A 14,835-nucleotide genomic window follows, 5' to 3' on the forward strand; every position below is an offset into this window, starting at 1 on the left:
TTTTTAATATAGCATGGATCGGTATCAAACTGCATTTGATAATCTAATATATGCATTTATGCCTATATCTCACGTTCTATGAAATACTGCAGAAAACTATAAAAACATATTTATACTCTAGACGGTATTTTAGTATGAATGTGTGAATGAAAAAGTAAAACGTTCCTACATCCTGAACGATAGATAATTGATGTTGAATGGGCCATAGTAATGTCAATTTAGCAATACAATTTAAAAAGTTATAGCCCTGCAAAGAAGGTGAACATCTCCATAGACAAATAGCGCTGGCAGAGGATAGTTTAGGATGATCAAAGTGGTGGCAGAGAATGGGTTAATTACCTGAAATTATTCCGTTTTTTGGGGGGGGGAAACCCTGCATATATTGGTATCGGTTGATATTGGTATCGGAAATTAAGAGTTGGACAATATCGGTATATCGGTATCGGTAAAAAAGCCAATATCGAGCATCCCTAACCACAACACATGCATCTGGGTCATTGGACACGTCTCAATGCCATCGAGTGAACCGCTAGACTCGCCTGACCAAGACAACTGCACCCGGAGACATTTGAATGTAACACTGTGTGTGAAAAAAAGGTTTAGAAGGGTGGGTGATACTGCCACCTCCCTGGATGCGGCCGGTATTGCACTCTAGCGATCTCAGAGTGGTTCCCTGTGGTAACCCCGAGGTCCGTGTGAGAGAAATTAATAAAAATATAGAATAAAAGAAATAACGATGAAAACCCAACTATACTCGGGCCTGGCGCTGAACGGTTGGCGAGTTAACCCGACTTTCCTCTGGTCTGGCGCTGATTAAGTTAAAGGGATATGCAGTTTTTCTTCTTACCATGAATGTACTGTCATGTGATGACAGTAGCTGGCATCCTTAGTGCAGTGTACTTGCACTACAGTCGACCGATCGATACTGATGTATTGAGTACTAGGATCACACAATACTGGTATTGGATCAGTCCGATACCATGCTAAAATAAAATATCGGTATCTGAGAATTTCAAGGACAGAAGTTGTATAACACAACTTTAAAGGCAGGTTAACCCTCTTAATGGGACATACAAAATTACCCGTTTCAGAGTTTAACATCACTGAAACACCCATAAACATGAAAATTTTAGCATGAATCTTGATGACATCCTCAAGAGTGAGAATATGAACATTGATTTGAAGATGAGGTACAAAGACACTGTTGGGGTTAAATTTGACCCCATGGTTTAGAATGGTGATAAAAAAAGCAGCAGAGTGCAGATTATGCGGTCTGTAAACCATTTGTATTTGTTCACAATGTAAACACATGCACCTGACACTTGTGGGGGAAAGAACCAAGGTGCTGCAGTAAGTACAAAATAACTAGTTGATATGGTCGTCGTAGATGAGCGACTAGTTGGTAAATAAGGTTAAAAAAAAAAAGTGGGGTAAAATATGTTCTATGACCACTGGTTGAACATAACTGTTGTAACTGAAATACTAACATAACATGAGGGTTACGTGTACCTCAGATGTTACATTTTGACATTGTGACATTGAGACATTGTGCTCTTTTTTTATTTTTTTTTCACAGCTAAAAAGAAGGGGGAGAATAGTCCACCCAGCGATCCCGAGTTGCAGCCTGCCACTCCCCGGCCTGCATCCACTAAAGCGAAGAAGAGTGGGGACAAAGGTATGATGAGAGCCCCTTAACTCATTCAGCGCCACAGGCCTAGAGCATCTTAGTTCCTACTGCGCCACCACTCTATGAGATAGGGCTGCGTGGCCATGTTTGCAGGGCTATATCTATACTATATTATAGCTATGGATATAATACTATGGCTCATTCGACATCAACTATCCATCGTTCAAAATGTGAAAAAGAATACATTTTTCATGTATACGTTTGTGTGTTATACCGTGGTGAATATAAGTATAGATTCAGAGTGATCAGAGCTAATTCCAGGAAACGGCGCTATGGAGCTATACGTGAATTTTACTTAAAGCGTTGGCGTTGCTCGCCTGGACACGCTACTATTTCCAAATCAAATGTATATAATAGGTATTATGTTTCATCATGAATGCATGAAAGGGGAGGGGGGGGGTCATTTTTTGATGCTTTGATCATCACCAACGGCATACGTTCTGGAGTACGTTACATATGGTCGCAACGATCAATGTGAAATCATGGTTGGATCAAAGCAGGCTTGATGTCATATAGTCCTTACCTTCACTAGGAGGTAACACAAAAAGAATATTCCAATTGTCTGATCGCGATTTCCAGTATTGGTGTCCATCGTGTCGCCAACATAATCCACCACAACTACGGATGTCCGATATTATCGGCCTACCGATATTATCGGCCGATATTGGCATTAAAATGTGATATCGGAAAATATCGGTATCGGTTTAAAAAATATATATATATATTTTTTTAATACATTTCTATAACCTTTATTTACCCAGGCAAGCAAGTAAGAACAAATTCTGATTTTATTTATTGTCAAAAGTATGCATAATGTTGTGTTAATTCCACAACAAGAGATATGTAATGTTAACCCATTCTCCACCAATCACGTGTTAAGGCGGCTTTCTCCGCCATGCGTTGTCTGCCAATAACGCCGTAAGGCGTGTTTGAGATCAATATTTCATATTTTCGTCATGGTATTCATATTTCACCCACGGAGTCTTGGCTAATGCTGTAGGACTCCGCACAATTCTGCAACGCTTCAATACTGCCACCTGGTGGCCGATCGGCGAGTTGCAACCGGAAGTCGATAATTGTGACCCCGGTGTGTCTCCCTATTCCGTCCGGCCACTCGTTTATCGTCCCGGGACTCAATCCACACACCGTGGACAATGGATCGTTGCCATAACTCAATAAACGACATGATTTGGGCGTATATTAGTATTATACAAACCGGAACTGGATCGCCTCGATCAACATCACACAATTGGGATCTGTTTGCTCCACTCTCATCGCCCAACGCTACGAGGAGACTGACGTGAGTTTCAGCGTTTTTCTTTATAATTTTCGATACAAACTGCTCTGATCAATATATCACCCATACTACATAAATCATTTAACGTCGGTCATTGAATTATAAACGACCCCCCCCCCCCCGTTCACCCGCAGATGATCAGTCATGACGTTTAGGACCATGTACAGTTGACATTTTTAATATAGCATGGATCGGTATCAAACTGCATTTGATAATCTAATTTTTTAGTATGAATGTGTGAATGAAAAAGTAAAACGTTCCTACATCCTGAACGATAGATAATTGATGTTGAATGGGCCATAGTAATGTCAATTTAGCAATACAATTTAAAAGGTTATAGCCCTGCAAAGAAGGTGAACATCTCCATAGACAAATAGCGCTGGCAGAGGATGGTTTAGGATGATCAAAGTGGTGGCAGAGAATGGGTTAATTACCTGAAATTATTCCGTTTTTTTTGGGGGGGGGGGGGGGGGGACCCTGCATATATTGGTATCGGTTGATATCGGTATCGGAAATTAAGAGTTGGACAATATCGGTATATCGGTATCGGTAAAAAAGCCAATATCGAGCATCCCTAACCACAACACATGCATCGGGGGCATTGGACGCGTCTCAATGCCATCGAGTGAACCGCTAGACTCGCCTGACCAAGAAAATTGCACCCGGAGACATTTGAATGTAACACTGTGTGTGAAAAAAAGGTTTCGAAGGGTGGGCGATACTACCACCTACCTGGATGCGGCCGGTATTGCACTCTAGCGATCTCAGAGTGGTTCCCTGTGGTAACCCCGAGGTCCGTGTGAGAGAAATGCATAAAAATATAGAATAAAAGAAATAACGATGAAAACCCAACTATACTCGGGTCTGGCGCTGAACGGTTGGCGAGTTAACCCGACTTTCCTCGGGTCTGGCGCTGATTAAGTTAAAGGGATATGCAGTTTTTATTCTTACCATGAATGTACTATCATGTGATGACAGTAGCTGGCATCCTTAGTGCAGTGTACTTGCACTACAGTCGACCGAGATTTGATCGATACTGATGTATTGAGTACTAGGATCACACACTACTGGTATTGGATCAGTCCGATACCATGCTAAAATAAAATATCGGTATCTGAGAATTTCAAGGACAGAAGTTGTATAACACAACTTTAAAGGCAGGTTAACCCTCTTAATGGGACATACAAAATTACCTGTTTCAGAGTTTAACATCACTGAAACACCCATAAACATGAACATTTTAGCATGAATCTTGATGACATCCTCAAGAGTGAGAATATGAACATTGATTTGAAGATGAGGTACAAAGACACTGTTGGGGTTAAATTTGACCCCATGGTTTAGAATGGTGATAAAAAAGCAGCAGAGTGCAGATTATGCGGTCTGTAAACCATTTGTATTTGTTCACAATGTAAACACATGCACCTGACACTTGTGGGGGAAAGAACCAAGGTGCTGCAGTAAGTACAAAATAACTAGTTGAAATGGTCGTCGTAGATGAGCGACTAGTTGGTAAATAAAGTAAAAAAAAAAAAAAAGTGGGGTAAAATATGTTCTATGACCACTGGGAGGTGGTTGAACATAACTGTTGTAACTGAAATACTAACATAACATGAGGGTTACGTGTACCTCAGATGTTACATTTTGACATTGTGACATTGAGACATTGTGCTCTTTGTTTTTGTTGTTTTATTTTTTTTTCACAGCTAAAAAGAACAGCACCGTAGAGAAGCCAATTTCCCCCCGGATGTCACCGGAACCGGCACTGCCTGGAAGCTCAGCCATCGGTTTGGTCTCCCTAGCCGCGGCGAAGGCCGGAGCACAACTGCAAGATATCCCCCTCTACAAACATATCGCTGCTCTGAAGAGCCAAGAGGTAAATGGTAAATGGACTGCATTTATATAGGGCCTTCATCCAAAGCGCTTTAATAATAATAATAATAATAATAATAATAATAATAATAATAATAATAATAATAATAATAATAATAATAATAATAATAATAAAATAAAATAAAAATTATATAGCGCCTTACATTAGGAATCTCAAAGCGCTTTACATACATGGCATTATAGCATACAGACAAACACAGTACAGGGACAAACACAGTACATGGACTTTCACAATAACAACATAGTGGGGATAATACAGAGAGAGGGAGACAACTTTTTTTTTAAATTTTAAATTTTTTAATAAATAATAGTACTAAAATATAGGTGTGTACAGATGTGAAAATGTAAGTGATGCAGGGGTTGGGGGGTCAGGAGTGAGGGTATGCAAGATTGAACAGGTGGGTTTTGAGGTGGGACTTAAATGTTTCTACAGATGGGGCTTCTTTGATGTGTAATGGGAGTTGATTCCAGAGTCAGGGAGCAGCGGAGGAGAATGATTTGTTTTCTGTGGATTTAAGGCGGTAGTGTGGTGTGCTCAGAAGGGCTAAGTTGGATGAGCGGAGTGAGCGGGAGGGAGTGTAGTGTTGAAGAAGGTTGTAGATGTAATCAGGTGCTAGCGAGAGGAGGGCGTTGTAAGTGAGGAGACAGATCTTAAAGTCAAGCCTATACTTGACAGGGAGCCAGTGAAGTGAGGAGAGGACAGGTGTGATGTGGGAGAATTTGGGGCAGCGGGTGATGATGCGGGCTGAGGTGTTCTGAATTAGTTGAAGTTTATGGAGGGATTTAGATGTTGAGCCAATGAGTAATGCATTACAGTAATCTAGATGGGAGAAAATGAGGGCATGAACCAGCTTTTCAGTGTCGGAGGGGGACAGTAGTGGTCTAATGCAACTTTACAACTTATGCCTCACTTTCACCCATCCACACACACGTTCACACACCGATGGCGGAGGCGACCATGCCAGGTGCAAACCTGCTCGTCGAGAGCAGCTAGTTAAGACTAGTGGTTAAGTGTCTTGCTCAAGGACACTTCATAACCGCTCTACCTCCTGAGCCACTGTCACTATTTTTCAAAGTTGTCAAAATACATCAATAGTACACAACACGCACACTTTAAATACAACACCATTATAGAAGTGATAAAAGCACAAGTAAACATAGAGATGCACATACACACACAGCAGATATTAATATACATTTTCCCCCTTACACAGAGTGTGAAAGAGTTCCACATTCCTGTAGCCTTGGTACCTTTGTTGAGCTGCGGCAAGACATCCCCGGGAAAACTCAACCTATTGGAGGAAGTCATCCTGGTCCCCAAACCTGGACAAACAACCAAACAAGTACTGAAACACGCAGCCAAAACATCCTTTCAGCCTTTGTCCTTACGTTATCTTATTATCTGGCTCCGTCCTCGAGCTATTCGTAGGCTTGCTCATTGTACTAAGCTACTGTCCTTACGTTTTCTTATTATATCTGGAGGTTGGGTCGCTGTTGGTATGGTGCATTGTTGTCGTTAAGGTGACTTAGTTGCTCCAGCAATCCATATTAACTGAGATAAAGGGAGACATGCTAAACCTAAGTGAATTTCTCCAACAGATCATCACAATGGCCTTTGAGATACAAAAGGAGATGATGGGAATAATGAAGGCTTCATCAAAAGCTGGGGTAAGGACATTCTTGTGTATTCACTGTGGGGGAAAGAAGGCTCACGCTGACGATAAGGAAACACAATGGAGAGAGCAATGGCTGGAGGAAGGTTTCTGACCATATAAATGTGGAGTATACTTACATACATTCAGTATACTTACATATATTCAGTATACTTACATACATTGGGTATACTACTTACATACATTCGGTATACTGCTTACATACATTCAGTATACTACTTATACTTACAGTATACTTACATACATTCAGTATACTTACATACATTCAGTATACTACTTATACTTACAGTATACTTATACATTCAGTATACTACTTACATACTTACAGTATACTTACATACATTCAGTATACTACTTACATACTTACAGTATACTTACATACATTCAGGATACTACTTACATACTTACAGTATACTTATACATTCAGTACACTACTTACATACTTACAGTATACCTACATACATTCAGTATACTACTTACATACATTCAGTATACTACTTACATACATTCAGTATACTTACATTCAGTATACAGTACTACTTACATACATTCAGTATACTTACATACATTCAGTATACTTACATACTTACAGTATACTTACATACATTCAGTATACCTACATACATTCAGTATACCTACATACATTCAGTATACTACTTGTATACATTTGGTATACTTGCATACATTCAGTATACTACTTACATACATTCGGTATACTTTCATATATTCTTGAAGAAATGTATCTGTATATGGAAAATACGCTTTCTTAAAGGGTCAGTTCGCCCCAAAATAAAAAACAAACAAACATATTTTCCCTCTTACCTGTATTGCTATCTTTCCATCCAGATAGATCTGGTGTGATCTGCTGAGTTTTGGAGATATCCCATGATGTCTGCCAATATAATGGAGCTGAATGGCATTGGGTTTGTGGTGCGTTGGCTGCGAAAAAGAGTCAACAGCGACATCTCTTTCCAGAAAACATGACACAGTTACTCAAGGTAATCCAGACCTCGTTGTGAACAGTTTCATTAAGAACTATTATAGTGGGTGGACTTTGGTAGAAGATTGTTCCCAGTGAACGTGTTCACAATAACGTCTGTGGATTAGCTTAAGTAACCGTGTCATGATTTCTGGAAAGAGACATTGCTTTTGAGTTTTTCAAATGTAATGCAATACTGTTCAGCTCCATTGTATTGGAGTGACAGCAGACATCTCCACTGCAGATATCTCCAAAACTCTGCAAAGCACACTGAATCTATCTAAATGGATAGATAGTAGTAGGAAATGTATTTTTTATTGATACATTTTTTTATTGTGGGTTAACTTTAAAGCAACAATCATTGATCCAAACTTAATAAAAGAATGGGTAGCCCCACCACCAAAGCCCATCATACAATAGAATATATGTCTATTTTACAAACATAAAACTATTATCTAGTGTTAGCCCTTTGATCAAGAGCTGAATTATTAATGAAAACATGTCTTCAACAAAAACACTGAAGGATGCTTCACTGCTATTCAAAATGTTCTCTCTTCCAGCCTTGTGCTCTATTGTACTATACGTAATGGCAATGGGGAACACTGGTGGAGATTAGAACATATTTATTTCTTCATATTTATTAAACTGGTTGAACTCTCATTTAAGCCTATGCATACGTACTTCCCAGTATTGCAGTATTTCCCACTCTACCAGATATGAACCATCTGCACCTCTGTTCCGCAAATATTCTCTACTATCAATTGACAAACTTAATACCTTTCAAACATGCTCATTCATATTCAAGTTCATTAACAATAGGCAAGATCTTCCTGATACCTTCCATAGTTTCTTCATCTTTTCATCAGAATTTCACTCATATCCAACAAACCATAGCAATAAACTCCACTTACCTTTCTGTCGGACATCTAGCCATCAATTCAACATTAGCTTTAGAGGTCCCAAACTCTGGAACACTCTAAATTCATCATTGAGGTCAACAACCTCCTTATCCATATTCAAAAAACAATTAAAATCTAATTAAATCACCATCACATTAAGTTACTCCTGTTATCAGTGTTACATCTACTGTTAGTATGACTGCTTGTTTCCTTTTCCTCATTATATACCGTTAATATGTTATTCTCCTCTTCTTTGCCCTCTTGTACTAAAAAAAAAAAAAAATTGTTCTTGTTACTGACTCGTGTCAATCTTCCATGTTTTCGCTATAGTGCCTGCTTTATGTCTCTGTTCCTGTTTTGTAGTTTATTTTGTAGACCATGCTACACATGTAATTCCGTTCGTTCATATTGTTTATGGACAATGAGATGGGAGTGGAACTTTGTACAAGCCCTTTGGGCTTCGTTCCCTCCTAGCACTGTTTTTTTCTTTTTTAATAATGTGCTAAATAAATAAATAAACTTGCTCCCCGCTTTTCAATAAATTCATCCTTGAGATGAAGAATCAAATGAAAATGTTAAAGCTTTAGAAACCTTATTGAGGTTGAGTATGTCTGCGTTGTATCACATTCACACTCCAAGGGATTTGGATCGACTTTACAACTGCAAATACAGATGAAAAAAACTAAAATATTAGAACAGACGTATATGGTTCTTTGTCTATTGTCGTACATGTTAAAATCCACAACAGTGATTGACTAGATATTCTAAATCTTGGCTCCTAGGCTGTGCAGGTAACAGGGTCTGACAGGGGAGTGCTTGTCATCAGCTGTGAGAAACCTGAGCAGCCTCTGGATCTAATCACTGAAGCGTGTAGCACCCTTGGCTTGGCACTTGGAACAGAGCTTCATTTGGCAGTCAACTGTGCCGCTGATGGGCTGATGGACTATGTAAGTTAATGAGCGCTCAGTTGCACTGCGTATGTTCTTGGTTAAAACAAACCCATTCTGCTGCAATACACAGAGAGTGTAGAGAAAGAGATGGATAGATAGATAAGTGTTTACCCTACCATAGGCATTAGTGGGTGCCCCACCCACCTGATGGGAGGGGCTGCACACTAATCAGCCGCCCACACCCCCACCCCGTCGGTGGAGACACTTGAGTCGGAGCTCGTTCCAGTTTTTGGGGTTCAGTGCCTTGCTCAAGGGCACTTTTGGTTCATGACCCCCCTACATAGTCAAGCATAGATAGATAAAGACTATAAACACGATGATGCATTTGTATATCTTTTCGTGACCCCCCAAAAGCATCTCGCAGCCCCCTGGGGGGTTCCAACCACTGCTCTAAGTCATTACTATACTCAACTTGGTGCCCCCCCCCCATCCTTTTCTCATTTACAGTTCAAAGGAAAGTATGAGGTTGTGACAGGGGGGCTGAAATCCCCTGATGAACTAGTGGACATGTATGTGGCTCTCGTTGGCAAATACCCAGCCGTGGTGGCCTTGATTGATCCACTCAGAAGAGAGGTAAGTAGAGGGAGCCACTCCTACAGCTGAATGCTTTGATACAAAAATCAAATTGTCCTTTTTATTTCAGAATTTTTTAAGTAATTTTCTGCTAATTCAACCACAACCATCTAGGCTGCCATTGTATCAGAAAATGTGTCTTAAACGCCACATAAACCCATGAAAGTTACCACATCTGCCGTGCTAACATCTGAGGTGCATTTATTTTCCTGAAAAGTTAGTTTTTCCCCCTGAAAAGTTGTATTATATTACAATGCTGATAGCATGACATTAGTCTTTCATGGGTCTATGTGGTGGGTAAGACACATCTTCAGAAACACTGGAAGCCAATGGCAGTGGTGAATCTGCAAATATTTTATCAATGGTAAAAGATTATGAAAAGAAAAAGGGTGCCTTGGTGTTTGTATTGGAACTCGCATGTCAAAAAGACTGCTATAGTCCTATAGGTTTGTCTATATTTCTCAGTTTGAGTTCCTCTGTTCCCTGAAGGTTAAATGCATGATTTTTTAATGCACTTTTCAGCAATTTAATTTGAATTAAAAATTATTTCAGCAATCACTGAACAGAATTGAAATGACCCTTGCATGCCAAATTCACAGAGCAAAACAACCATAAAGTAAGTAAGATAAAGTAACACTGGTTATCTGTGGAAACAATGCCTTCTTCTATTTAGGCAGTTCAGTTTAAGAATCGAACGGTGTGCTTGAGAAGACAGTCCTTTCTGTGTCCTCTCTGTCAGGATGTGGAGCAGTGGGAGAGGTTGAGCAGTGCGTTCGGAGCTTCATGCTCCCTGCTTTCTGACGTTGGCTCCAAACCGCCCAGTCACGGTGTGTGGCGACAGAGCCCGCCCCTCCTGGCGGTCAGAGGTCACATCTTGAAGCAGACCAATGAGATGTCAGTCAGCGAGCTCATCCACATTACAACGGAGCAGCGAGGTAAACTGGTCTCAGGGATAGGGCAGGATAGAGGAAGTGGGTCTGCTACATTTAGATGCGCCAGTGCACCACTTGACATGAAACAGTGAGAGCAGAGATAAATGCAGTGAAACCTGTCACCCAGCAGCAGCAAGCTTACAAGAGTCAACTGACAAAACAAACAACAATGTCGGCCAATGGAGTAAATGCTGTGGTAGCTCTCCTAGTTGACATTTCATCGCCAGCGTGGACAGTAATGTCCACATTGTGATTTTGCGTAAGCCTGAATGACTCAATCTCCCTCGATGTGTTTGTTTGTGTGGGCCATGTGGTCCCCACTGACATTTAGCAGCACATGTGTAAACTTGCGCTTTTAAAGGGGACATGCATTGCTATTCCTTTCACTATTTGGGCAACTTTACACAATTCCTGTGAGACTATGGAACACATCTGTAAAGTATTTTTCCAAAAAATTCATTGTTTTATATTTTTAATCAAGTACACTAAAGCAAAATTTTTCCACTTCAAGATTTCAAGCTGTTTTGTGCTGGGCTCCGCCCATAAGCGCTTTGAGTGACAGTCACCCACAGTCTGCGACTGGCAGACAGAGAGAGAGATAGAAAGATTGAGGGGGATACTAATTAATTTAGCAGCGGGGGGGCATAATCCCACGGGACAATGCATTGGTAACTTGTTTCAAATGACAATATATACCCATGTGAATATTATTGCATGGATCGGAATATGGGCGTGCGCGTGGGAGCGTGCACAACGATATTTTGACAGTGATATGCGAGTGCTCCCGACTGCGGGGGAGAAGCTCCATCCCCGCGCGCACACACATTTACACACACTCCCGCGCGGTCGGGAGGTTGCGTGTGTCCCTCTATCTCTCTCTCCCTCTATCTTTCTCTCTCCCTCTCTTTCGCTCGCTCGTTCTTTGCTGTCTGTCGGCACCCGCGCACGTTTGAGGAAGTAATTCCACTCGCTCTGTTGTTGAGCGAATTGTTGATTGTGGGCGGTGACTACAACCAGTGCCTTATTCATGTCAGCAAAACAGTAAAATCAGAATGGCTTAGTTGAGTGAGGGAAGATCTCGTGAACTCGAGACTAGACTGATGAGTCAAAATGATAATTAGAGACACAGACCACATTGATATAATCCCCCATTGCTAGGAAACAATGCTAAACATTGGAAAATGCCATTTATAAGACACAGGACCTTTAAAGATGTTCTAAATTCATAGTGATCTCTGCTAAAATGATAAATGAAACATGAAAATAACATTTAATAATTTTCTCGCCACGTTTGTTTTGTAGCAAGTAGTTTCCTTGTTGTCGCTGTCTTTAGCGTTACGGATTTCTCTCAAAACTCCCACAGTGATCCATCTCCTCATTATATAGTGTCTCTAGTTAAACTACCACAGTGCTCCATCTCCTCATTATAGTGTTTCTGGTTAAACTACCATAGTGCTCCATCTCCTTATTATATAGTGTCTCTAGTTAAACTACCACCGTGCTCCATCTCCTCATTATAGTGTCTGGTTAAACTACCACAGTGATCCACCTCCTCATTATATAGTGTCTCTGGTTAAACTACCACAGTGCTCCACTCCTCATTATATAGTGTCTCTAGTTAAACTACCACAGTGCTCCATCTCCTCATTATATAGTGTCTCTAGTTAAACTACCATAGTGCTCCATCTCCTCATTATATAGTGTCTCTAGTTAAACTACCACCGTGCTCCATCTTCTCATTATATAGTGTCTCTAGTTAAACTACCACAGTGCTCCACTCCTCATTATAGTGTTTCTGGTTAAACTACCACAGTGCTCCACTCCTCATTATAGTGTCTCTAGTTAAACTACCACAGTGCTCCATCTTCTCATTATATAGTGTCTCTAGTTAAACTACCACAGTGCTCCACTCCTCATTATAGTGTTTCTGGTTAAACTACCATAGTGCTCCATCTCCTCATTATATAGTGTCTCTAGTTAAACTACCACAGTGCTCCATCTCCTTATTATAGTGTCTCTAGTTAAACTACCAGTGATCCATCTCCTCATTATATAGTGTCTCTAGTTAAACTACCACAGTGCGCCATCTTCTCATTATATAGTGTCTTTAGTTAAACTACCACAGTGCTCCATCCTCATTATATAGTGTCTCTAGTTAAGCTACCACAGTGCTCCATCTCCTCATTATAGTGTCTCTAGTTAAACTACCACAGTGCTCCATCTCCTCATTATATAGTGTCTCTAGTTAAACTACCACAGTGCTCCATCGCCTCATTATATAGTGTCTCTAGTTAAACTACCACAGTGCTCCACTCCTCATTATAGTGTCTCTAGTTAAACTACCACAGTGATCCATCTCCTCATTATATAGTGTCTCTAGTTAAACTACCACAGTGATCCATCTCCTCATTATATAGTGTCTCTAGTTAAACTACCACAGTGATCCATCTCCTCATTATATAGTGTCTGGTTAAACTACCACAGTGATCCATCTCCTCATTATATAGTGTCTCTGGTTAAACTACCACAGTGATCCATCTCCTCATTATATAGTGTCTCTATTTAAACTACCACAGTGATCCATCTCCTCATTATATAGTGTCTCTGGTTAAACTACCACAGTGATCCATCTCCTCATTATATAGTGTCTCTAGTTAAACTACCATAGTGCTCCATCTCCTCATTATATAGTGTCTGGTTAAACTACCACAGTGATCCATCTCCTCATTATATAGTGTCTGGTTAAACAACCACAGTGATCCATCTCCTCATTATATAGTGTCTCGAAACTACCACAGTGATCCATCTCCTCATTATATTGTGTCTGGTTAAACTACCACAGTGATCCATCTCCTCATTATATAGTGTCTGGTTAAACTACCACAGTGATCCATCTCCTCATTATATAGTGTCTCTAGTTAAACTACCACAGTGATCCATCTCCTCATTATATAGTGTCTGGTTAAACTACCACAATGCTCCATCTCCTCATTATATAGTGTCTGGTTAAACTACCACAGTGATCCATCTCTCTGGCGCAGTTAGGACTTCTTTTCATGATCCTCCAATCACAACTGTTGCTTTCCTCTGACAAACCTAAACTTTGTTTGTCATTGGAATACAACAGTTGTGATTGGAGGATCAAGCAAAGAGGGCAGAGTTTGAGATAGGTAATTTAAGTGTGTTGCAGCACTCCATACTCCCCCACACAAAGTGCACCTCGTAATGACGAAGGCTTAAACGTCTTCGTTTGATCTGAGGAGTGATTGAAAAGCAAATGGGATCCAGCCATAGCTTGCTTACCCTTTGCTGCCGGCCATAATTCTAGTTCTTAGTATTATTCTATCTTGTGTCAATCAAAACAAAATCATTTTCAGGCACTGTGAAGGAAATTCAAGCCAAGAAGATACTTCTTTGAATAGTAAGCCTGTTTGTAAAATTCTGGACCTGTCATTGCAAATGAAGCAGTAACTTCTCAGTAGCCTGGAACACCTTTGGTAAATGTTTCATTAATTAAATTGTTATGTATGTGTGTGTCTGTGTTTGTGTGTCTGTGTGCAAATCTTTGTCCATTGGTGTGGCAGGTGCAGTGATAATGGGGACAACGTGCAGCGAGCCCTGTAGTGATGACTCTCTATCAGACGTGGTGAGTCCTGTAGTGATGACTCTATCAGACGTGGTGAGTCCTGTAGTGATGACTCTCTATCAGACGTGGTGAGTCCTGTAGTGATGACTCTCTATCAGACGTGGTGAGTCCTGTAGTGATGACTCTATCAGACGTGGTGAGTCCTGTAGTGATGACTCTCTATAAGTCGTGGTCAGAGCTATTTATAACCAGAGTTTGGACAGCAAGGTTTCAAAATGTGTGCCAGTGGCTTATGACTCACTGTGCTAAGGTGGCCACAACATGGCCAAACTAATAAATGGCTATGGATGTGGTGAGGCTTACTCA

At 40.5% G+C, this 14,835-nt stretch overlaps 1 protein-coding gene across 1 annotated transcript in view; it reads left to right on the plus strand.

Moving 5' to 3' along the window:
• Positions 1 to 14,835, plus strand: part of eno4 (enolase 4) — a gene marked incomplete at its 5' end in the record, with an annotated part of 33,885 nt that overhangs the window by 17,724 nt on the left and 1,326 nt on the right. Inside the window, 8 exons of the mRNA XM_084321965.1 lie at positions 1,577 to 1,675; positions 4,691 to 4,860; positions 6,092 to 6,220; positions 6,477 to 6,545; positions 9,211 to 9,375; positions 9,826 to 9,951; positions 10,691 to 10,886; positions 14,468 to 14,529. Coding sequence (XP_084178091.1) covers positions 1,577 to 1,675; positions 4,691 to 4,860; positions 6,092 to 6,220; positions 6,477 to 6,545; positions 9,211 to 9,375; positions 9,826 to 9,951; positions 10,691 to 10,886; positions 14,468 to 14,529 — 1,016 coding nt within the window. The remainder of the gene's footprint in view (positions 1 to 1,576; positions 1,676 to 4,690; positions 4,861 to 6,091; positions 6,221 to 6,476; positions 6,546 to 9,210; positions 9,376 to 9,825; positions 9,952 to 10,690; positions 10,887 to 14,467; positions 14,530 to 14,835) is intronic.

This window comes from Notolepis coatsorum (assembly GCF_963971535.1).
Source record: "Notolepis coatsorum genome assembly, chromosome: 9".
Classification (NCBI taxonomy): domain Eukaryota; kingdom Metazoa; phylum Chordata; class Actinopteri; order Aulopiformes; family Paralepididae; genus Notolepis; species Notolepis coatsorum.